General features: G+C 40.9%; 1 protein-coding gene across 4 annotated transcripts in view; it reads right to left on the bottom strand.

Moving 5' to 3' along the window:
• LIMCH1 (LIM and calponin homology domains 1) overlaps window positions 1–26,847 on the bottom strand; it is a 342,005-nt gene that overhangs the window by 162,935 nt on the left and 152,223 nt on the right. For all 4 annotated transcript variants that reach the window (XM_030881135.2, XM_030881128.3, XM_060299272.2 and 1 more), the window contains exon 3: window positions 13,905–13,974. In XM_030881135.2, coding sequence (XP_030736995.1) covers window positions 13,905–13,974 — 70 coding nt within the window. The remainder of the gene's footprint in view (window positions 1–13,904; window positions 13,975–26,847) is intronic.

Raw genomic sequence — 26,847 nt, 5'->3', positions numbered from 1 at the left:
ACCTCGTGTGTGGATTTACTGTTTGGAATTTTCAAATGCTATAAAACACAGTGTTTATAGCCAATTCATCATTTATAAGAGTTTATTAGACTGATATGCCCACTGACTCACTGGTATCCTGCCATTTATGGATACCAATACTTCAACTGGGGGGCTGACATTTAATATTTATTAATAACGTCTGTGTTTCCTTGCCTATTTTATAGTATCTTTGCATTACGTTCTATTTTATGTTTATCGTCCATCATTCTAGCTTTCAAGTAAACTTTTTATTTTAAAATAGTTTTTAGATTTACAGAACATTGCAAAGATAGTCCCGAGAGTTCCAGTATAACTTGTATGCTGTATTTTATATTACTAACCAGTGGTTAGTACCATTTATCACGACTAATGAACAAACACTGGTACACTACCACTAACTAAACTTCAGGTTTTATTTGGGTTTCATCAGTTTTCCACTAATGTACTTTTTCTGTTCCAAGATCCGTCCAGGATACCATATTGCAGTCATTTCTCTTAAGCTTCTTCTGGACTTTCCTCATTTCTCAGACTTTCCTTGACAGTTTTCAGAAGTACTGGTCAGGTATCCTGTATCCCCATTTGGGTTGGTCTGATATTTTTCTCATGGTTAGACTGGGGTTATGGGTTTTGGGGAGGAAGACCACTGAGATGGATACCATTCCCATATCACCTTATCAGTCATCCTTTTATTACCTATAGGGAAGATATTTATGTCAAAACTTTAAACCGAATAGAGTTACTTTTAGAAAAGATAAATTAAATACCAAGCTATTTACTCAGAAATACAGTAATTTATCTTGTGGAGAAAATGACAGAGAGGGAAACTAATCTTTGCGTCCATTATGAGATAAGGGTAGACCTAAGGTTCTAGCAGGAAGCCAGCTAATTACAAAAGCGGTGTCTAGCAAGTTCTTTTGAAGTGCTTGCCAAGGCAAACTTTCTACAAAACAATCTCGGATGATGGTACATTTTAAGAGAAGTTGTTTCAACCAAGCGTGATCTCACTCTTTCATACAATACTTTTAGATATTTGGTGAAGTCTTTTTCCTGTTGTCAAACCACAGAATCCCTATGAACCTGGGTTTGGAGTGCTAAAAATTAGTTGCACAGAAATTCCTTCTTTAGGTAAGCTATGACTATGAAAAAAAGAAGACTTAGGCTGAAATATGTATTTCCTGCTATTATATATTTTTTCCTCACAGTTCCTAATTGGAGGTCTGTTCCTCAGGGGGAAAAAAGTAAGGAACTGATGTAATGTCACAAACTTCTGCTAAATGCTGTTCAATGAAAGATAAGGGAGAACAAGTAGTTTCTTTCTTTAAAGAATGGTGTTTTTTTTTTTCAGGGACAGGAAGGGGGGAAAAACAGAAAGAAAAATGTTTTACGGCACTGCTATGTATAACCTTCCACCTCTGCAGAAGCATGAAATAATTAAGGAAACAAGCTTGAAAAATAGTTTGTGGTGGATAAGGAGGATACTAGACTTCAGTCAGCACGTCTAGGCATTCACAACACATGCGAATAAGAATTCAGTCCTGGGCTTCCCCGGTGGCACAGTGGTTGGGGGTCTGCCTGCCGATGCAGGGGGCGCAGGTTCATGCCCCGGTCCGGGAGGATCCCACGTGCCACGGGACGGCTGGGCCCGTGAGCCGTGGCCGCTGAGCCTGCGCGTCTGGAGCCTGTGCTCCGCGGTGGGAGAGGCCACAGCAGTGAGAGGCCCGCGTACCGAAAAAAAAAAAAAAGAATTTCAGTCCTTGGCTGGCTTGTGTCACTCCCTAAATTTATATATTGAAGTCAAAACCCCCAGTAACTCAGAACTGTGACTGTATTTGGAGGTAGGGGCTTTAAAGAAGTGACTATGTTAAATGGGCTCATTTAGAGCAAGCCCTAATCTAGTATGTTTGGTGTCCTTATAAGAAGAGGAGATTACGATACAAACACACATGCAGAGGGAAGACCATGTGAAGACCCAGGGAGAAGGTGGCCTTCTGCAAGCCAAGGAGAGAGACCTCATAAGACAACAACCCTGCCTACTCCTTGATTTCAGACTTCTAGACTCCAGAATTGTAAGAAAATAAATTTCTGTCCTTTAAGGCACCCAATCTGTGATACTTTGTTATGACAGCAAATTAACATGCTTACCTAGCACTAAGAATGAAGAATCAAGGGGTATAAGAGAGGCTAGAGAGTATGAGATTGGTTGGATATTATATCTCAATAAATTGTCAATAATATGAAGATCTTTCTAAGTCACTCTCTCTCATGATTTTCATACCTAAGTGTAATTGCTAATGACTCCTCCTGTGTTCCCAAATTCCTTTCATCACCCTTCTCCCCCCAACCCCAGGCTCTGCCAGTGAAAGTCAAACACTCCAAAGATCAGACTTATAATTTGAGGGGAAAAAAGCTTCCAAGTTTGCGTTTATAGAAAAACAAATAATTTGTCTTCCTATACACTTAAGCATAAGGATTTAACTTTAAAATCAGCCATTCATTAACCTAGTCCAATTTTTTATAACTTTTTCCATGAGTTCTAAACCAACATTTTCCAATTGTCTGCCAGACATCTGCACATGAATATCTCTTAAAGGTAGCCAACTCAGTACGTCCAAAAGAGACTTCATCTTTTCTCTTGGAACCCGTTTCTCCTCCCTTGCTCCCGTGATTCCTATTAATGGCATCACTATTCGCCAAGTTGCTCAAATCCAAAATGGAGATGTCATCTTCCTAAGATTATTTATCATATTTCATCAATTCCAAGTTGTACATTTTTTACCTCTAAAATAATGATGCATCTTTCTATTACTGGTATATTAACATTGTGTCATAATTTAATTGATGGCTTTCAAAAAATTAGTTATATTTTAAAAAAATGGTGCGTCTTATAATCTATGAAAAACATAGAACCATAAATCCTGTGTCCCCATCTCCACTCTCACTGCTTCTACTAAGGTTAAGTAGTAGACATTATCTCTCATTTGGATTACTTGTCTCCTAATTGACTTTTGTTGCTGGTCTTTTCCCATAATCTACTTTCCACATGGCCACCAGAGTTATCTGGAACACGAGATTCCTTTGTTTGCAGTGGCTCTTACTGCATGTAAAACGAGTCAAAACACCTCTAGACGGCATTTCTGGTCTCTACCTACTATTCTTGGTCCACTTTCCACTGTATTGATTTCTTTCAGGGATTCTGGGCTCCAGCTTCAGCCACATACAAATAATAGCCACTCCCAAACAAGACCCAGGTTCCTGTGGCTCAAAGCCTTTCTTATTCCATCCTCTGAGGCTAGACTGTCCTCCCCCAGCCCCAATGGTCTTCATTGATTGTAAATGCATGTTCAGATCTCACGCCTTCCAAAGTTCTTCCTCTCAAATAGAAACTTCTTCCTTGTTCTTCCTTGCATATTTCATTAACATTTCACAGTCCTCCTTTATTAGACCTTATTTGTACATTTTCCTCCTAGAAGGGGATCCCTTGAAAGCAGGAATTATGTCTTGGGTCATAGTGGGTTTTCACTTGGAAGGCAACAGAGAACATACCATCTCTTTTTAGTGTATACGTGCAGAAGAAAACTGGGAAACAGACCTTAGATGTCATGCAAGGGTCCAAGGAAAATTGTATTACCGCTAAGGTACTGTAACTGTAAAGGACACATTTTCAGGAGAATAAGAAATTCATGTCCTGCTTTCTCAGCGGATTAAGACAATCATTTCATTCACTGTGGAAGCACCTTTTAAATAGCTTCCAGTGATCCCTTCCTCCTGTACACAGGTCCTTGTGTAATCTCCTCCCCCTGAGTGTGGGCTATAGACCTAGTGACTTGCTTTTGATTAACAGAATATGGCAGAGGTGAGGAAACATCACTTCTGAGATTAGGTTATACATGATTGTGATGTCCGTCTTGTTTGTTCTCTCTCCCTCCCTCTCTCTCCTGGTTCTTCTTGCTTGCTCACTCTCTGGAAGGAAGCTGCCACACTGTGAGGTGTTCTACGTAAATAGGCCCATGTGGCAAAGAACTGAGGATGGCTTTGGCCGGCATCCTGCAACAAACCAAATCTTGTTGACATACACCTGAGTGAGCTTAGAACCAGATCCTTCCCTAGTCAAGTCTTAAAACGACACCAGCCAACACCTGATGGCCGCCTTGTGAGACATCCTGAAACTCTAACCAAACTAAGCCAAGCCCAGATTCTTGACCCACAGGTACTCTGGGACAGTAAGTGGTTTAGGCCACTAAATTTGGGGGTAATTTGTTACACAGCAGTGGATAACTAATACACTCACCAAATAAGAAAACAGATAATAAACATAGGATGAGTAGAAAGGACAAAAACACTCTCATTGAGTCTTGCCAAGTACTCAAAAAAGATGGACAAGGGGACTAACTTATTGGTCTGATCCAAGCACTCAGTAGCTAACGAAAAGCCAGCCTGTTCCAGTGGCCATCAACATTCCCCTTTACCCTGGTCCAGCTCACTGTGGAGAATGGCTCTCACCAACTGACATACTTTTATTTTTGTATTCACTATGTGCCAAGTATTTTGGTTTAGGTCATAAATTAACTGTAGTCCTGTTTCTTAAGAGTAATAATACGTAGTGGGAGATACACCTAGAACATTCCTTTAGCTCAGGAAAGGCCTTAAACGTCTTTCTGAGCTGTTATATGCAGTGGGCAGCTATGGAAGGTTATCTGATAAGGACCTGAGATAATCTGTACTTTTAGAAGGTACCTGTGGAAGCTGTTACACCTGGCAGCATACAAACCATACTCACTTGGGAGGCACTGAACAAAGTCACCGCTACCACCCCCCTGGCAGGTTCATAGTCCACCATTCAACTAAAAGCAAGATCAAATGTACCAAAGACCATATGGGTTTTGCTGTTGTTTTTCCCTCCAGTTTGTGCTCTTTTATGTCTAAACCTACTAAAAGGCTAACCACCATCCCAGCTTGGGCTCGGTTTTAGCACCAAACTCGAGAGTAGCAAATTGAGTATTCCTTCTGTGTGTGGTGTGGAAACACTACTGAGGTTTCTCTCCCCGTGCCAGGGATGAGGATAAAGGAACGTGTGTCATTAAATTTAATTTTGGCTGAGATTCTTCACAAGGTCTATTCATTTCCCTCAGTGAAATGTACCTCCTTTGCACAGAACATCGCTCAAACACCATTTTCCACTTGGCCCCCAAAGAAGAGTAAGACCACTTCCAGAAGCCCCCTCCCCACCTGCCTATGAAGGAGAATTGTGTCTGCCTCTTCCTGAGCCTTGTCCAGAATCAGAATCATGATTCTGGGGGGGAACTGAAAGGAGCTAAATCTAGCTGGATTGATTTGCACCTGAAAAGGCTGGGGGTTAGTAGCAGCAGAGAAAGGGGTAAGAAGCAAGAGAGACAAGAGCTAGTATAGTGTGAGTCTGAATGATTATAGGTAGTTGGGACAGAAAGAGTTTTGCAGGGGAGCTGGCAAGTATAAGGGGTGTGTGTGTGTGTGTGTGTGTGTGTGTGTGTGTGCGTGCACGTGCACCATGTGTAAAGACAGAGAGGAGAGAGAGAGGAGGGCATTTCAGGAAGTTTTACTGCATGTTACAAATGGAATAAGTCTATGACATTTTTTGGAAAGACTTCAGTAAGGATGTCTAATGTTCCCCTATTAGTATCCATTGTTGAACTGGTGCTTCATTGACTGGGATGCTTGAGATGTGGCCACATGGAGATTGCTTTTATATGGGTGACAGTAGAAATGTTACATTTGCAGTGCCTTTTAAAATAGGCCACTGCCTCAATTTGGTGAAATTAATAGATCTTAAATGAGAAGGATGAGAGGTTGTCTTCTAAAAACATACGAGATCGCCTTAGAGGTTGATGCCTCCGAACAAATGTTCGGGAGTGTTGAGGTTCAAAGATCTTATTATAAGACCTGATGGAGATAGTGTAACACAGTATAAAAGGCACGGAGCCTGGAGTTGGGCAAATCAGGGTGCAAATCTCCATACTGCCTCTTATTTATTGGAAAGCTGGTAACTTACTTCTTTGCACACTTGTTTCCTGAGATTAGTAAAAATACAGAAATAACTACATCGTAGGGCAATTGTAAAGATTAAGAAGGATAATCAAGCACTGCACCTGATACCTAGGGAGGTATTCATATACGACGGTTGTCACTATGGTGCCTTACACCTCTGGCCTCCCTCTTTGCCTGCTCTGCCTCCCTCCTGGCCTAAAACAACCAGGAAGAGAAATGGAGGCAGAGAACAGAAGCCTGGCCAGCTTTTTCTGGGGGAACCTATATGATAAACTGTTGAAGGGAAGGTAAATGCTCTAGAATGTCTAAATGAAGTTGTAAAATATAAACCTAAAATATAAGTCATTGATAAGGATGAGCTGAGACAGACAAGAGCTAATCTCCAGTTAGGATCTGCAGGAAACCACTTCTTGGCAGGTAAACACCCAAAACACCTGGGACTCAAATTTACTGCGTTGTCATCTTCCTAAAATTATGAAGTTTGTGTAAAGGCTTTTCACTCATACTACTCAGTTTTCAACAGCTTCATATGTCTAGCTTTGTCCAAAACAATATTTTTAATCTTCACATAATGTGGCAATCTCCACTGCCTTTTCATCCTTTCTCATTCTCTGACCTCCCTCAAACAATGAAACATCAACTGTTCTGGTATCAGTTTCATAAAATAAAACAGATATCTTTTGAAAGCTTCCTAAAGTCCACAGAGTTTATGGGAACTTACATTTTTATCCATTTCAGAAAGCTCAGCTCTGAGCATATTTGAAATCTTATCTTTTGGTTAAGGAAAAATACATCTTTTTTTTCTAAAGAATAAGTTTTTGAGTGGGTTAGAGTAACTAAAACGGTAGGATAATTCTACCAGGTACATTGCTGCTATAGCCTACTGAACTTCAGTTAGTGCAAACTTCCAGCATGCATCAGGTGAAGTGAGCCCTTTCACAGAGCTTGGAAAGATATTTTGAAGGTTTTGGCCAAAAGGAAGAAAAGAAAGAGATGAACTGAAAAAGTGAGTCTTTGCTTTCCCCTCTTTCTCACAAGAGGTAAAATAATTGTCATTTACACGTGTTCCATTTTCAACTGGGAACACCTGTGAGTGATACAACCAAGGAGAAGGGTGGCCTGTGCTTTGGATTCATCTCAGCTTTTACTGTTTGTGTGATCTTCCCCTCTACGGACCCACACGTCCTCATCTGTAAAACAAGTATATCTAAGATGTCCTTCCTGCTGTAAAATTCTTTTTTTCTCAGATTGCTTTCATCCTCATGGATTCATATGCAATATCAACCAAATATTTCATGACAGCCCTAGGAAGGTCCAGCACCCAAGGACAGAATCCCCAAATATCTATTTCCAATTATACTTCACACGTGAGTGCGCACATACACACACACACACACACACTGGCTGTTACAATTAAAATCCGGGTGAGAAAAGACTTAATCCCCAAATTCCTACTGTAAGCAAGGATTTCATACATTTGTGTCTCTTGCACAGAGTCTGATGTTTCTGGGATGAAATGGAATTTAGCAAGATCTCTAATGACCATTAAATTGAGTTTCAGGATATGGCTTGATTATGCAATACTGTCAAACTGGCCAAATAAAGGGCAGCATTTTTAAAATTCGTTGGTATGCCAAGACCTAAATTTGAGGTCTTTCTCTCTGGCAAAATCTAACAGTATCACTAACACCTAAAAAAGAATGCAAGCATCTGCAGGCAGTCACCACACGGCTGCATATGTCAGCAATCGTTACAGAAGAAACACAGACCTGGATCCAGGGTCTTTGCATTCTTGCCAGGAAATGATTTTCAACTACTTTGTTTTAACACCTTCACCCCTGAATTCTCTGTAACCACAGCTCAACTCAGGGGCTAAAATACACCTATTCATGCCTTTGTAAATCTACACGTGTTTATAATTTGGGATTGCTATGTGAAAACACACTTTTCTATTTATCTTCAAGTCAAGCAGCTGGGCCATCTTAATGGATTCTTCTCAACACCAGGCCATTAAGACACACAGGCATGGGTTCCAGGCATGGAAAACCCTCTGGCCATACTTCTTAGATCTCCATGGCCTCTGCTACTGAGGGCTGCTTGATCAATAGAGGGTCAGTGACCTGTCAACCCCCTGACAAAGTACAAATCAACCTAGAAGTCTGTAGATGCACTTGAGGAATGCTGTTGTTCTTTCCTGAGTGTCACAAATATGGATGGAAGAACTGTCGTGTGAAGAATATCCTCACACAAAAGGCTGCATCTCTACACATCTTCAAATCTACTGCTTAACATTAAAAGGATTATACACCATGATCAAGTGGGGTTTATCCCAGGAATGCAAGGATTCTTCAATATCCGCAAATCAATCAATGTGATAAACCATATTAATAAATTGAAGGAGAAAAACCATATGATCATCTTAATAGATGCAGAAAAAGCTTTCGACAAAATTCAACACCCATTTATGATAAAAACCCTCTAGAAAGTAGGCATAGAGGGAACTTACCTCAACATAATAAAGGCCATATATGACAAACCCACAGCCAACATCATCCTCAATGGTGAAAAACTGAAACCATTTCCTCTAAGATCAGGAACAAGACAAGGTTGTCCACTCTCACCATTACTATTAACATAATTTTGGAAGTTTTAGCCACAGCAATCAGAGAAGAAAAATAAACAAAAGGAATACAGATTGGAAAAGAAGAAGTAAAACTGTCACTGTTTGCAGATGGCATGATACTATACATAGAGAATCCTAAAGATGCTACCAGAAAACTACTAGAGCTAATCAATGAATTTGGTAAAGTAGCAGGATGCAAAATTAATGTACAGAAATCTCTTGCATTCCTATACACTAATGATGAAAAATCTGAAAGAGAAATTAAGGAAACACTCCCATTTATCACTGCAGCAAAAAGAATAAAATACCTAGGAATAAACCTACCTAAGGAGACAAAAGACCTGTATGCAGAAAACTATAAGACACTGATGAAAGAAATTAAAGATGTTACAAACAGATGGAGAGATATACCATGTTCTTGGATTGGAAGAATCCACATTGTGAAAATGACTATCCTACCCAAAGCAATCTACAGATTCAATGAAATCCATATCAAACTACCAATGGCATTTTTCATAGAACTAGAACAGAAAATTTCACAATTGGTATGGAAACACAAATGACCCCGAACAGCCAAAGCAATCTTGAGAAAGAAAAATGGAGTTGGAGGAATCAGGCTCCCTGACTTCAGACTATACTACAAAGCTACAGTAATCAAGACAGTACGGTACTGGCACAAAAACAGATATATAGATCAATGGAACAGTATAGAAATCCCAGAGATAAACCCACGCACATGTGGTCACCTAATTTATGACAAAGGCAGCAAAAATATACAGTGGAGAAAAGACAGCCTCTTCAATAAATGGTGCTGGGAAAACTGGAAAGCTACATGTAACAGAATGAAATTAGAACCCTCCCTAACACCGTACACAAAAATAAACTCAAAATGGATTAAAGACCTAAATGTGAGGCCAGACACTATAAAACTCTTAGAGGAAAACAGGCAGAGCATTCTATGACATAAATCACAGCACGATCCTTTTTGACCCACCTCCTAGAGGAATGGAAATAAAAACAAAAATAAACGAGTGGGACCTAATGAAACTTAAAAGCTTTTGCAGAGCAAAGGAAAACATAAAAAAGACGAAAAGACAACCCTCAGAATGGGAGAAAATATTTGCAAATGAAGCAACTGACAAAGGATTAATCTCCAAAATTTACAAGCAGCTCATGTGCTCAATATCAAAAAAACAAAAAACCCCATCCAAAAATGGGCAGAAGACCTAAATAGACATTTCTTCAAAGAGGATATCCAGATTGCCAACAAACACATGAAAGAATGCTCAGCATCACTAATCATTAGAGAAATGCAAATCAAAACTACAATGAGGTATCACCTTACACCAGTCAGAATGGACATCATCAAAAAATCTACAAACATTAAATGCTGTGGATTAAATGGTGTGGAAAAAAGGGAACCCTCTTGCACTGTTGGTGGGAATGTAAACTGATACAGCCACTATGGAGAACAGTATGGAGGTTCCTTAAAAAACTTAAAATAGAACTACCAAATGACCCAGCAATCCCACTACTGGGCATATACCCTGAGAAAACAATAATTCAAAAAGAGTCATGTACCACAAGGTTCATTGCAGCACTATGTACATTAGCCAGGACATGGAAGCAACCTAAGTGTCCATCGACAGATGAATGGATAAAGATGTGGCACATATATACAATGGAATATTACTCAGCCATAAAAAGAAACGAAATTGAGTTATTTGTAGCTTACGTACATCTAACATCAAGAATATTCCCCTATTACCACAACTATCTTAGACAAAATAGTTATCATGTAAAAGAAATTCAACACAGAGAAAACACTATTATCTAATATTCAATCCACACTCAAATTTCCCCAACCATCCCAATAATGTCTATTATAGTTACTCTTTCTCAATCAAGGATCACACATGGCATTTGGCTATCATATCTCCTTAGCCACCTTTCATCTGCAACAGTTGTAGGGGATGGGGATGTGTCTTTAATGACACTGACAGAATTAGGGAATGCAAGCCAGATGTTTTATGGGAATGTCCATCAATTTGGACTTGTCTGATTGTTTCCTCAGAATTGGATTAGGCTAATTATTTTGGCAGACACTCCATCAAGGTGATGCTGTGACTTCCTAGTACATCACTAGGACACCTGATATCACTGCACCCATTATAGGCATTGGCGAGTGTGAGCATGGACTATTTGCGTGATCTTAAAGCTACAGTGTTTGAATGTGAATACTAAATCATTTACACACCTTGAATTTCCAACTGTTAACAACAGTTATTCAAAAATCTTACTCCCCAAATCATATTTCAGTGCAGCTCTCTTTTATGTCTCTAATATAGTAACTCATTTTCGCATAAACCAGGAGATGCTAACTGCATTTTATAATAAAAGATCACATGGACCACAAACACTAAAGGCTTCACAAAGGAGGTGATTTTGCACTGGGTCTTGATACATAAATAGGATTTAGTCAAGAAGAGCAGAGAGAGAGAGTACCATATTCATAAGAAGTGTCATGAGAAAAGGCTTCATACATGACAGTGAATAACATCTGAGGACCTATGAATTGACTGTAATAATCCAGGCAAGAGATGAGGAAGACCGGCTCTATGCCTTACCTAGTGGCCAAGGAAATGCAGACAAGTAGACAAATGAAGAAAGTTGCCATATCCTCTGACAGCTCAACTAGGACAAGTGCATGTTTATGATGCCTTTACTGACATTGGTGGGTGGGAGTGGTCATTTAAGTCTAATTTTAATATGTTCAGTTAGAGGTGCTGGTACGACATCCAGATGGGGCTGTCCAATCACAGAACAAGAGGCCTGGAGTTCAGGAGAAAAAACTTGGTGAGAAGTGATGACTTGGGTCAATCCTGTAAAGAGTTGAGGTCATGAAAACAGACAAGAACGTGAGCATAGAAAGGAAGCAGACAATAGATTTGAAGAGCAAACTCTGGAAGAACATTAACAGGATGGGGGAAGGGCACAGAAGGGTGGCAGTTCTGTTTCTTGTTGGGACCCCAACTAGTGCACTGGATTTTGGAAATGTTGATCTGAAGGTAATTGGAGGAGAGGAAAAAAGAATTTGACCAGACCTGCAGATTCAGGAATCATGAGTGATTAACTATACATAGGTAAGTATTTTTTTGGTCTAAAGATAACTCCGTTGTGTGTTTTTTTTCAACATCACCATGAAATTAACTCAATTCTGATACTATTTACCTGGAGACAGTGTCAGATGGCCCAGGTCAAGGGCTCAGTCCCATTAAGACTGCCCCCACTTGAGATGTCAGTCTCAAGTCCAGATTGGTAGCTGTGCTTCTGACCAACTAGCTATAAATCAGAGGTTCCCAAGATCCCCTCCTTGGATTTGATTAATTTGCTAGAGTGGTTCACAGAACACAGAGAAACATTTGCTGATGCTTATCAGTTTTTTATAAAGAATATTATAAAGGATCCAGATGAACAGCCAGATGAAGAGGTATATAGGGCAGGGTATGTGGGAAGGGGCACAGAGCTTCCATGCTCTCTGGGTGCGCCACTCCCCTGGAATCTCCATGTGTTCACCAACCTGAAAACTCTCCAAACCATGTCCTTTTGGGTTTTTTATGGAGGCTTCATTACATAGGCATGATTGATGAAATCACTGACCATGGGCGATTGATTCAACTTCCAGCCCCTCTCCCTTCCCCAGGGGTCAGTGGGGTGGCACTGAAAGTTCCAACTCTCTAATCACGAGGCTGGTACCCCTGGCAACCAGCTCCCATCCTTGGGGCTTTCCAAAAGTTGCCTCATTCAGGTGGGGCTGAAAGGAGTGTGTTATAAAGAACAAGATACTCCTTCACCTTTATAGAACTGGAGCTATTTCAGGAACTGATGACAAAAGACCAAATATTATAAGAAAAGATGCTCCCATTGTTCTTATCGCTTAGGAAATTCCAAGGGTTTTAGGTGCTCTCTGCCAGAAACAGACAAAGCCCAAATATATATTGCTTATTATAAATCACAATATCACAATAACAAACGAGTAAAGAAAATATAAGTGATATAGGAGTGGGTAAGTGAGGAACTATTAGTTGGAAAAAAGCAAGAAAAAGGAGGCATCATGGAAAGGACAAAATGGAAAGGAAATTCAAAGGAAAAGAGAAGAAAGAAAAGTCAAGGATATACATGGGAGTAAAGCAACAGAAATCCGCTGGTTTTCTTGAATCACATTGCCTGCCTGTCCCAAAGTAGAGGCAATAGGTAAAGAACAACACTTGATCTGCTGTAAGAATCCAACATAAAGTTAATGCATGTGTCTCAAACCCTTAATTTTGCTAAAATTATTTACGATGCACACTTTAAATTAATGTTTCAAAAACCCTTTTCTCGGGCTTCCCTGGTGGCGCAGTGGTTGAGAGTCCGCCTGCCGATGCAGGGGACACAGGTTCGTGCCCCGGTCCGGGAAGATCCCACATGCCGCAGAGCGGCTAGGCCCGTGAGCCATGGCTGCTGAGCCTGTGTGTCCGGAGCCTGTGCTCCACAACGGGAGAGGCCACAACAGTAAGAGGCCCGCGTACCGCAAAAAAAAAAAAAAAAAAAAAATTAGTGCTGAGAATTATGAAACATATCAAAGCATGAAAAAAATCCTGCATCTGACTACATGTGAACATTTGAGTTTTACTGGGTTTAGATGGGTAGGTTCAGAAGACCCAGGGATTTGCTCAAACAAGTCTCCAGACAGCATTAGAATCACCTGTGTCCATTATGTCTTTAGAAAGTTGGCCTACAAATGTGGTACTTAAATGCAGGTAGATTTTTAAGATTGAAAACAGCAATTTATCATGAAAGTCCTGCTCGTTCAACATGAAATTTCTTTCTCTCTACCTCTTCTCCCCTTCATTCCAAAGGAATGCAGAGAAGAAATGAAATGAGAAAACCGTAATTACAATTGTCTTCCTCCCCTGGGGTCAGCCGAATTATCAGCCTCTCACCCCAAAACGAATTTACCTCTTTAAGAATGAATGTCATCCTTATCACTCATGGGAAAAATACAAAGATTAAGATGCCATTTAGGCATAACTGCAATCTTTCATTTTTAAGTGACCTCTCAGTTTAATGGCTTCAATGCGTTCTCATTCACGTGGAATATATACTGCAGGAGAAAACTGTAATAAATGGCACTGTCATGACCCTTAGGTTAGAGCAAAGGAATATTGGAAGATAAATCTCAATTCTGGATACTCACCAATCCTGCAATGGGGGTAGGCAATCTATTGATCTTTTTAACAAGTCCTGGCTTTATAGCATTCAGCAACCTGTCATGAAAAAGGCAGAATGTCAAGTGAGACATAAAGCAAGATGGATCACACAAATCACCTTTATCCGAGGCTACAACTAAACTGCTGAATAGGAAAAGCAGCGAATTTAAAGCATGTAGTAAATCTCAATAATCTATGAGTTTTCATGCAACCAAGTGAAGAGCTTTGCCAACACCACGTTTGTCTGTGGCAGGTGAAGTTTTAGAATTTGGAGATGTTGGGATAAAAGAATGGATGGAGGCTGGGAGGAGCTTCAGAGGAAAGGACAAAAATGTGAGCTGGATTGAGGCTGGGAGAGAAGTGTCTAGTTTTGAAGCCAGGTATTACTACACAGCAAGGCTCGTTCCCAATTCTCCTGGCTAAGGCAGGGGTCTCTCCAGGGATGCACTAAGTTCAGAGACCAACATCTATCTTTGCAAATGATTTGCCAAGACTAATTCTACTTCCAGACCCTCTTGCTCTTTGAGGAGAGTGGCTTGTTAAATGTGGTGAGCTTCACTTAAGAAAGGAAAGAATATGTTTAGCAGGAGGTTAACCAGTCATATCCTGAAGATTTTAAACAAGGCTGACCACAATTCCCTAGGTATAAAAGATATGTGAGCAAAACGTTTTTGGGGTAAAGGTTGAAATCACGTAAAAATGGTAATACAAGCAAAGGAATGCAAGAGAAACAACCATAACTGTTTGTCTTCAGGAAATGTCAGTTCAGAGTGAAAAGAAATAAGGAAGGCAACTTGTAAAACGAAAATAGGGTTGGCATCAGGGTGATGTGGTAGAATCGTAGCATTTGCCAACTAGGTTATTCATAAAGGAATTATTGAAGGTACAGGGCTGTCAAATGGAAGCATTTATTCTTATATTAGGGAATGAGAGGAGAGAAGATCAGGTAATTTATCTCAGGACACATGGCAAGAGAAACTTAGGCAGAGGTTTAGTATAATTCAGGGGTCAGCAAACTATGAGCCATGGACCAAATTTGGCCCAATGCCTGTTTCTGTAAACAAGTTTTACTGGAACACAGCCCTGTCCATTCATTTACATACTGTTTACTGCTGCTTTTGTGCTATGACAGCAGAGCTGAGTTACGTTACAACAGAGAACCTATAGCCCAAAAAGCAAACCATTTTTACTATTTGGCCCTTCACCAAAAAGTTTGCCAAACTCTGTTACCATTCATGCAATCTAAGGTTATAGTAAATTCTGAAGAACCTATGCTTGATAGATTTCTTCTAACCAGTAACAAAAGATTCTTTGAAATAGTTGAATAATTAGTCTTGAATTCAGCCTGTATTTTACTTTGACACCTCTGTGTATTGATATATTGAGAAATGTCACTACAATGGTTACAACAGACAGGATATTTCTGGTTTTGCACTAAGAACTGCCTGTGCTTGGTCACTTTCACTGCAATTCCAAATGCTGCCACCAGGAGGTAACACCCAGTGTAGACACAAAAAAAGTAGTGCCTTTTGGCCCATTGAGAGCCAAGATGGTGCTCCTTTCATGAATGTGCTGAATTTTAAGCATGAATTTCTAATCTTCTTAAAAAGTGCTTTTTTTATAGCTTATTTTGGAATTATTCATTTTTCTAGTTAGAAAGCAACTTGTTCACTCTTCTCATTTTACAGTTTAGAAAACTGAAGCCTGACGATGATGATCTGATTAGTGGTACAGTCAGGCCCAGCTCCCAAGATCCCTGAATCAACACATTCTCTGGCAGGGTTAACATCCCATAGCACGTGATTCAAAATAAACAGATAGATACGATGTCTCCAAAGCAGATTTTAAATGTACAAAATTCTTAACATACATTACTTTTCTCATTAGTTCTTAACAGTGTCGTTTTAAATAGTATTTGTGCACAGTTGTTGAAAAAGGTCCTTGCGTGGATATGACTGCCGGTTAACCCAAGCTGGCCCCAGGCAGTCGGAGGCACCCCACCCTCTCCCCTGTCCTAGGAATGTACGTTCTGCCCACTATTCCCACAGTGGGAGCCACTGTCAAGCATTCAGCCTTGAGACAGTAGTGTGCTGTTGAGACCGTCTGGACTGAATATCTACTGAACCCAGTTAAAGCATCTGTACAAACTTTTAAGATTCTGGTAAGATTCTCCTCACCTTGCAGCCGCCCAAGACAAGCATCATATGTAAGTTCTCTTGCTTATTAACCCTGCCACCTACAAATCTGGAGCTATCTGCCTCTTTCTTCGGGCTCTCCTTGCCTTCCGTGTCTGGGGACCAGATTTGAATTTCATGCTGGGAAATCCTGAGGTTGCCAACCAACAGTGTTGACAATTCAAAAGGAACCAAAAGGATATCCAGTAAAACTTAAGTTTCACTGTCACCAGGATCCCACGGGGCCCTAGACTATTCCCTGAAGGTAACCTTAAAGACTTCCAAAGAAAATGTATAAAGATATTTGTAATTTTTTAAAAAAAAGACAGGTGTAGCATATAACATGCACTGTCCTACATCGTATTTTTCCACTTAGCAATGCATAATGGAAATTAAATAATTTACACTGGAGAGCATGCCTTATCAATACGTGTGGACCTATGTCCTTCTTAATACCTGTGGACAAACTGATGAGGAGATGGGAGAGGGGAGTGACAGCATTGGCTCTGAAGTCCAACTGACTGAATCCAGAGTCCAGCTTGGTCACTCATCGGAGGAGTTACTTTGGGCAAGTCCATTAACACCAGTTTCCTCAACTGTCATAGAGAAACAATGGTAGCAATTGCACAGGTGTCAGTGAGGCTTACACGTGACAAAATATGTGAGACGCTAGCACGGAGCCCGGTGCATAATAAGTTCTCTATAAATGGTTCTCTACATCTGTGTATAAGTATTTATTTAAACTAATTCAATTCACAGCATTCTAGATCAACTACTTTCTCTAATACTTTTAGATTTTTCTAATGAAATAAAATACCATTATATCAGGTCCCTGAACTTTGTTTCTAATTATCCAAAGTAAAACAAAAATAACAAATACCCTACCAAAAAATTCATAAATTAAGAATCTTTTTTAAAAGAGGTACCCATTTTGTCTTCTATATCTAAGAATTGTATTATTTTTAGTAACAACGGATCCATCAACTCCTCTTTTATACATGTTTAGATTTTTAAACAGTTTTAAATGCTTCATTATATTCATCCTTTGTAGAATTATAATTATATGGCAGAAATCTTTCCTGTCACATGAAGTTGTAAAAAAAAAATTATAATGATAGACCTTAATTAAAAGAGCAACCAAAAAATTTACTATGATGTCTATCCAAATGTTTAACAACAAATTAAAAGATAAAATGCCACAGTGCTCTTAAATATTTGGGATATTTTCAAGATCAAGGCAGCTGTATTTTTTCATGTAAACATTGCCCCGGTTCCGTACACAGTTTACAGTACACGACAATAAAAGATAACATTGAATTCACATTGTAGAAATGCCCACCACCTGCTTATCTTGTATTCTGCATTAAACTGAGAGCATTTTTTGTATATATTAGAATCAGATAAGAGGTTCAACAAAACAGCTATAAGCATGAGTCAAGGATATTTTATTCACTTGATATTTTATTAAAAACCACTGTTGCCCTCCTATTAAAATATAAATATTTTCAATAAATATTTATTGATGACATGCTTTAAAGTAATGGTGATGATATTAATATTTTATTACTTATGAACCTTCTGAAATGCATTGTTCCCCCGCTCTCCTGTCCTGCAGAGACAGGTCATGTATTCACTCCACCATTTTTATAGAAGAAAAGCTTGAGCCCCAAACAGGTGTGAAGCCTTCCCCAGAGACATGCACAGCTAGTTGGCAGCCCAGTTTGGAAAGCCTACTGCAGCTTGGTGCTTTAGAAAGTCCAGCTTCAGTATGTAGCATCAAAGCACAAAACAATAACAACAACAAACGGCAGAAAACAAACAAAACCCAAAAACCCAATAAAAAACTATCTAAATACAATGTGAGAATATTAACACTAGGTGGGAGTAAAAGGAAAACGGAAGCGGGTGTCTGCTGGGAAATGGTCACGTTTCATCTATGGATGACATACAACATCCTCAGGAGGAATTCCAGAGAAAAGGAGGCGGTCACTCACTTGTGGCAACTCCCCACTTAGCAGAACCCCACACCGGTTTCCCACCTGTGAGCCCCAAAACCTATAGCTAGAAGGAGAACAGTCTGCCCTGTCTGTCTGGTAACAGATTAAATTTGTACTCATCTAAAGACATTTCTGGGACATTGGCATAATTTTAGATAACAAAAAAACACTGGTGTCATTCCATGTCTCCTGCATAAATTTACCCACAAAATAAAGATAATTTAAAAACTGGAGATATGAGAGCTAATTAGGATGAACTAATATCCAGATATTTATTTATCCAGCAATTATTTATCAAGTGCCTGCCGTGTGGTGCACACCGCTCTAGACCCAGGGAAGGCAGTAGTGGAGGAGACAAATGAAAGACCTGCCCTTTAGAACTTATCTCCTTAGAACAAATGAGTATGTGGGGCAGTGGGAGGAACAGAAAATAAACAAGTAAATAAATGAGAGGAAAATTTCAGATTGCATAAGCACTGGGAAGACAAGCACCGTAACCCCTGCGGGTGGTACTTGAATCAGGTGATCAGAAGGCTGCTCTGGGGAGGTAACATTTGGGGAAGAAATGGGAAGATACAAAAGTATTAGCCAAAGAGAGACCGGAGGCAAGAGTTCCAGGCAGAATGACCAGTAAGTAGAAAGGCTTGGAGACAGGAGTGGGCTTAGTATATTCCAGGGCCAATGTGGCCAAGCAGAGTGAGTGGAAGGAGGAAACACATGACATGACAGCCAAGGTGTACACAACATCCAGGCTCCGGTAAGGTGTCTAGATTTTTTTCTAAGTACGATGTACTTAGAAGTACATCAGATTTTTAAGATGAAGACTGAAATGATCTGATTTATACTTTTAAAACAGCATCATAGGCAAGTAGTATTAAAACAAATTTATAACTATATATAGAAAATTGGTGTTTATTAAAAACTCACGGGTATCAGATAGATGAATAAAACATCATAAATAACTTATAACGCTCAGCAGTGTTATCATGAAGAGAGTGTAATGAATTTGGAGGAAGTTGTCTAGGTTTTAATGGGTAAAACACACATTGGCTATGAGCTACTGGGAGGTCACTTGATCAAAGTCTGTTTTCCCCTCAATAAAAATGGGGATTTGGGGGCTTCCCTGGTGGCGCGGTGGTTGAGAGTCCGCCTGCTGATGCAGGGGACGCGGGTTCGTGCCCCGGTCCGGGAAGATCCCACATGCCGCGGAGCGGCTGGGCCCGTGAGCCATGGCCGCTGAGCCTGTGCATCTGGAGCCTGTGCTCCGCAGCGGGAGAGGCCACAGCAGTGAGAGGCCCGCGTACCGGAAAAAAAAAAAAAAAAGGGGGGGGGCGGATTTTGAAAACCTAACCTTCCATCCAGAACTGTGGTGAGGAGCCAGCGGGACAATGTGTGCTGCTAGCATTTGGTAAATGGAAACTTGCATATTCACACTCATTTGGTATACTGAGCATGTCCCTTTTTGTTAAGTAAGTGCATTTTAGTTTCAACTTTTCCATCAGTCAGCTGCCAAAGACTAAAATAAGTTTCACTTATTTTCTGGCCACCTTTGGATAAAAAACCTCACATAAATGAATCAAGTCAACAGATGTGTATAGCTTGCTATATATATATATATATGGTAAGAAATGACTAAAAACAGGAAGAAAAGTTTTAATCTTGGATAATCCTCAATTACAAAAAGTTAATGACACAAAAAAAGCAAAAATGCATGCTTCTGATATGATAGAAATGAAATCGTGTCTACTAAACTCATATTCCAAATCTAAAACACACTGTGACCTATTTCAAGTAAGGCTGTCCACATGTTCCTTTATGTACTCAACAAATATTTATTGGGCGTGCATGATGCCCTGGCCCAGAGCTGGGCACGGGGGACACAAAGGAGGACAGGGCAGACCCCAGGTCTATCCCTCATGGGGTGCGCTCACTAAGAGATTTAAAACCTACAGGAAGACCCAAACTGGGCACATGTGTAGTTCATTGTCATGCTACCTAATGCATGGCCATCTTGAGTTTTTGAGAAGGTGAATTAAAGACATACTCTGCACACATTCTGTGGAATCCAATTCTTAAAAGATTAAAGATTAGATTCCTTAAAGAAACAATTGTTGAGACATCCAGGAATGAGGCTGATGTTCTGATTCAACCACAGGCTGTATTTTGTAATTCTTTTTAACACTTAATATCCAGCTTATGGTAGCCTCTCAATGATTGTTTAATGGTTATGAAATACAAACTGAAGAAATCTGTGTCTATCTGCAATTTTAAAAAACCCCTCAAATCCCTACTGTGGGACAGAGAGGTTCTGTTTCATACCGACTCTTCCAACAGCTGATATAATAGCTCTTCAAGGGGCACAATACTGTGAATACTGCTACAGAAGATACAAGACCATCCAAATGTTAGGAAATATACCAATGGGCAGCTTATTTTTTTACTGGACTGTAATAAACATTAAAGGTAAAAATTTTAAAGGGTTGCAAAATCCAGCTTACTCTATACATCATTCAATTCAGAAATTCAAGTCTAATAATTATCCTAGAGTTTGGGGGACAGCAGAGACACCATCTAGACCTTGAACCCAGGGTTGGGAAGTTCATGCTTAATCTCATGGGAAATCACTTTATTCTTTGCAACAAGAGATTACATCATCATCTCATTTAGCTTGGTTTGCACAGCTGCAATAGGCAACTATGATCACAAAATTACCTACTTTGTGTCCCTTTTAATTTGGCTCAAGAGTGTTTTCCTATGCAGTTTCCTTGATCACTTTCTGGTTTGACTATGTACCCCGGACAAAGGTGTGCGCACTTTCATTTAACCTAACACGGCAACTGTTTTTGAACCTAAGCATGAGATCAATTTAACCTTGACTATAAACCTGTTACAGATGTCATTTTTAGAGATTTCTTTTTAGAGTTGCCTTGGCAAAGGCAGGCAAGTTAAAAAACCTTTTCTGAGGTCAAGAAAAAATTGACTAAAACGTGGGGGAAAGTGAAACTTGAACCAAAGGGGAGTTTCATTTGAACAAAATAGTGATGGAATGCAAATTGCCGTCATTAATATCTACCAAATGTTTGTGGGGTGCTATGCCTTGTCTAGACTGTGTGAAGTATAGGTCTATTTAAGCCACTTGCCTTCAACATACCTAAAGAGATCATAAGGACTTTAGAAGGTCTTTGTAGACTTGAAATTCCAAGAAATTGGGCCTAACTGTGAATTCTAGGGCTCAACAGTGCTGTTACTATCCTAAGACACCTCCCAAGGCAGCAGCTGCTCCCCAAACTCATCTCCTTTCTCCCCTAGACACACAGCTAGGCTACATCTCTCAGCCTCTTTTGAAGTTTTCTGTAGTAATATAACAGAGTTCTGACCAATGGAGAGTGGGCAGAGTAACATATGTCATACCTACACCTGTCCCTAAAACCTCTCCCAAGCAATTCTCCATTCCCTCCCTTGCCTCCCCCCATTCACTAGTTAGATGTCAGCACCAGGGAAGACTTTAGAAATCACATGTTGAGGATGGAGTCTCTGTTAGCTGGGGTCCCTGAACAACGACCGGAAGCAGAATCATTGCCACCCTTTCCTGCTGCCAAAACTGAGCTACACGAGAGTGAGAAGTACGTTTTCGTTGCATTAAACCACTGAGAGTTAGGAGTTTATTAGTTACAGCAGCCAGCATTACCTTAACTATTAAAGCTCTCCAGGAGGTCTTTTCTCAATAAAAAGGGGCCTTACTTTGCCAAACTGTACCCAGGAAAATCCTGTCCTAAAACGCAAAATTAAACACCTGGGCACATCCTTTCCCCTGGGTCTTGCTGGGAGACAGCAGGACGCAGAAGAGTTCAAATTTGGGCCATTGTAAGCAAATGGACCCATTTTTATTTTCCTACATTTGCTAGGGGTAAAAAGTCTTCTTGCCTATCACTTCTGCTCTTAATACTAAAACAAACAAACAAACCCAAAAAGCAAACAAAAAAAGCCAACAGTGATGAAATCATCTATAAACATGAAAGGGAAACTCCAGCAATTATCTGAATATCTTGGAGTCCTTTTGATTCATTTTCAATGTCTCTCACAGTCTCACCTTTGCATACCATCCTTGCTGTCTAGAAATTACAGAATTTTTGGATTAGAAAAGGCCTAAAAAATCAGTTAAAAATCTAGGAAAGGAAACTGTCACCAGGCACATATCTGAGATCAGAGATCCTAAGTGGTAGAGTTAGGGTTACAAACTCAGGTTCCTACACCGAAAAGAGTGCTTTACTCCTTGCATTTCAATAACTAGTCTCCAGCCACCAGTCTCTGCCATCTTAATCAATCTGCCCAATGCACCCCAAACCGACCCCATCTAAACCCTGGCTTTGGCCACGTTGCTTCCTTCCTCCAATGACTCCCAGGCTCCTGAGTGCCCACAGGATGCCCTCCAAATGCCTTCACCTGGTAATCAAGCCCCTTCATGCCCAAGCTGCCTTTCCCACCGTGCCTCCCACGCAAGGTCCTCCCCGCTTTTATAAGCTCTAAGTTTAAGATGGCACATGTGATCAATGAACCGTGAAAGCTGGCAATACGTGAAGAGACTTTAGCGTAACCAAATAAAATGGCGCCTGAAGTTACACCGACACAGGCAATGATACGTGTAATCATCATTGTGCTATGTAGTAATTACGTATAAATGATTGTAATTGGTATTTCTTTTGCACAGCTAAAACCTGGTACTGCTGGGTTTACTGTCAGGAGGGTGGGAGAACACTTGGAATGCGAAATTGCTGGGATGCAGCTCGGAAAGGAAGCCAGTTCCTTGCTCTCCATACTTCTTCAGCAAGAAGTGCTCAGAACCAAGAGTCCCAGGATTGAGACCCATAAAATTCCAACAGAAATAGGAACCTCCAGAGACAGAAAGACCTGAGGTGCAAATCCCAGCTCGGCAACTCACTAGGCAAGTTATTTAAGTATTCAACATTGAGACTCAGTTTCCTCCTCTGAAAAATGGGCACAATAATACCTCTTGGTCATGGCATGAGAGTGTGAAATAATGCGTATAATACATTTGGCACAGGCCTGGTGTACAGTGCGCACTTCATAAGTGGAAGTTATTAACATCTCTTCCCTGCCGCCCTGCCATCCCCTTCCCCGGGCTGCCAAGCAGGTTTGGACCCCAGCCCTGCCCACAAGTGGGAATCTGATGTGTTAACTATTGGCTCACTTCTGCTCCCAAGCATCCTGTCTGTGGCTAAAGCGAGGTTGGGAGTTGGGAGAGACGGAAGCACAGAAGTGAGGGAATGAGATAATGTCAGTCCTTTCGGAGGGCAGGCTTGCAAGGGCACGGTCGCTAACACTGGGGATGGGGAGGAAGGAAGGGAGGAAGCAGCAAAGCAAAGGCGGTAAGCAGTCCAAGGACAATCTCGGCGGCACCACAGCCGTGTCCGCAGCTGCCTCTGGCCCTGCTTCACTGCCAAAGCCTAGCTATCCTTTAATTCCTGCCAAGGCTCCTGTCCCCCCATCTCACTTGCTGTCCTGAGGGTGATGGGGAAAAGGCAAGTACTGAAGAGGCCCTTTGCTATCCTGGAAAGGGGAGGTCAGCTCCTAACGTGGCTAGTTATCATTCTGAATCAATTTCCTATTCATTCCACATGTTGTTATCAAACACCCCACACCAGGTGCCAAGCTAAGCCCAAACCCCACCAGGAAACTGGGTTCTACATGGGCCCGACACTAACACAGACGTGATATGGGTTACATAAGACGTTCCCCCCATAGAACACTAGTCTATGGGGGCGATAGTTTCCAAGTTCTAAATGAGTGGCTTGGAAAAGAACTTTGGAAACATAGAATGTACATAGTAAGATGGTAAATTAAGGATAGACATAGCAAGACAAGTGTAGGAAGCATTTCTGCTTCTCCTCGGGAAGCATGACATTTTTTTCAAATATTCGTGTTTGGTGCACAGCAGAAAGTAATCAAAAGTCTCCACGGCCAACAGATGTCATTTCCTAAAAAACAACCTAATCTCATTGAATCTCCTCTGAATAGAGACCATGCTGGCTGTCTACTGCCCACTGGATGCTGTTTAAACTCCTTAACATGCTATTCCAGGTCTTGTGCAAATGGACCTGATACCTACCTTTCCTCTCTGGCCTGCCCCATTTCATCCTAGGCTCTGGCCACAGTTCCTTCCGTGAACATGCAAAACTCCCTTACATTGCTGAGCACTTCCACAAGCTTGCTGCTCCCTCTGTCTGACTTGCCTTTCCCACAGGCCTCCCCTCTTTCTTTTTCCCCTTAATATGAAGCGGGAAGTCTATTTCTGCATGGTTAACTTTAGAAAGGAATCATTTATAAACTGGGTCCTTGGTGGGCTATCTAAGAAAAGGTCCTCTCCTGTGGGTAACTGAAGGGAAACATTTAGAATGGCATGCTTGAGGCAAGAATTTTGCACACTTCACTGTGGGAGGCCAGCGTACCCAACCTGACAGCCCAGTAGAGACCATCAAAAAATGGATTATTAAGGAAATACAATTAGGGAGCTACTAAATCCTCTCAAATACAAGCAAAGCCTAATCCAGCAGGTAAGCCCACAGGCATCCAGTGGGATAGGCCGGTTTCTCCTCTGCCACACAAGCAGCCCATATTTAAACCTGTTGTTATATATATATTTTTTAAGTCAATTGATCATTCCAATAAATGTGTAATAAATTTGTTCAGGAGGAAAGAGATTAAGCCTGTGATTTCCATGAGCAGAAGTTTGATATTTATCAAGGCACAGATTGATAGGGTGAAGGAAATCACATTTTGAGGGAAGTGGTTCCTGAATGATAAATATGCTAAAATAAGTTTCAAACACAGTGTTGGAAGCATGAAATCAAAACATACTTGCCATATACATTAAGAGAAAAGAAGTTGCAACAAGGATTATATACTTTTAAATGAAAAAAATATTTGCAAAGGTAGATGAGCTTCAGAACGTTTCAGATGCACACAAAAGCCCCCCCTCCCACAAGTAGATTCTTGTAATTGATGCTAGCGCACAGTTTGAACGGGAACAGTTGAATCCCCCCCTACACACTGTGCTGAGTCCCTCTTTTAAATAGAAACCGAGGGGTGTTTATTTGGTGAGTATTCAAAGAAAAAAATAAAAAGGCAATACTGGAAGTCCATTTCGCTCATCATGAATCCTACAAATTCTCCTTCCATATCCTTCATCCGTTTTCATCTTTCCTAACAGAAGACTGTCAGGGATACTCAGTTCTTGCCTAAGGCCCTACCTAAGCCATGCCAATCTTCAAACAAAAAGCAGCTTTTCACTGGAGATCTTTACTAAAAGAGTGGGTTGAAATGTCCTTACTTGAACCTAAAAGCTTAATGAGTCTTGGTGCCAAAGAGCTGGGGCCAGGCCAAGTCAGTGAGGCCAGTTGTGATTTGGCAGAAAGACAAGGGAGAACCCTACATAGGAGGCCTATCAAATTCTTAACCAGTCCACTAAGGCCAAAATCAGTAAGGGCAAAAGGACCCAAGTTTGCTGAGATTTAAGTGAGCATCTGGGTTAGAGAAAGAGCTCTAGATGAAGAGCTGGAAGACACTGTGCTCTACAACCTGGGGTCTCCATCTCATCATCAACAAGGGAGTGGTGGGACAATCTGATCCAGGTTGTTCACCTACTGCAGTTACAGAGAGGATAAAATAAGGGAAGGGTTTGTGAATACTGAACAAGGTAATGGTGACTGGAAGACACCAGTCTGGAATCGCCAACCACTGGGGTGACCATGCACACACACACACCCCCCGACGCACATGTGCGTACATACATACATACATACATCCGTACCTACGTACATACAGTTAGCTGAGGACTGTCCCAGGTTTCGTTTGTTGTTCCAGCATCTCAGCTGATTAACACCTTCTTTCACTCTCAAAAGCGTTTTGTTTGATATATGGTCACTTCACTATTAAGCCATTGGGTCTAACTAATCTCATCTCCTTATCAATAGTTGAGGAAAATACTCGATGTATAGTTTATATTAGATAAGGTCTCTAACAATAGCCTATTGAAATGATGCAAAAGCATGAGCCAGAGCTCAGACCATCAAGTCAAATCATGATCAGTTGATTGGCAGTTCCCAGAGATGGCTATTAACTGACAAAAGTCTTCAGTGCCTCCCTCTACCAGTGAGACAGGACTTTTTGGAGCTGACCTCTGCCAGGGCCATGCAATACAAGTGACCTCCAGCTCCTTAGAAGTCTTCTTAGCTTCCTTGGTTTCCATGACACCACGCTCCCTGGGTTTTCTCTCGTCTCTCTGATAGCCTCTCTGTGAGCTTCTCTTTCTCTCATCTCTGACCAGGGAGAAGAATTCCTCAAACTGGAACCTTGCTCTGCTGCTCTTTCTTGATGTGATCTTTCCCTTAGAGAGACTGTCATATATCACAGCTTAACCCTGATGTCCACCCATGGCTGGCAAGTCCAATTCAAATAAGTTAAATCCATCATCTCACCCCTAAGTTCTGCCTTTGTCCCCAGTAGCCTACAGGACTCTCTGCCTGAGTGGACTGTCTGTACCCTAAACTCAGTCTGCCCAAACTGAAATCATGACCTCTCCCACCAAATAAAGGACCCCTTCCAACTTGCAGCAAGGGCCCACCCTGCTTGTCATTAACAACTGAAACGCTGAAGTGATATTTTAGTCTTTTCTTTCATTCATCTATCCCTATACCCTACCAAGTCCTGTTGATCTCTTTTAAATTCCTCTTGTTTTCATT

This window comes from Globicephala melas, chromosome 5 (genome assembly GCF_963455315.2).
Source record: "Globicephala melas chromosome 5, mGloMel1.2, whole genome shotgun sequence".
Lineage (NCBI taxonomy): Eukaryota > Metazoa > Chordata > Mammalia > Artiodactyla > Delphinidae > Globicephala > Globicephala melas.
The sequence above is the reverse complement of the archived record's forward strand: the minus strand, read 5'-3'. Positions and strand labels throughout refer to the sequence as shown.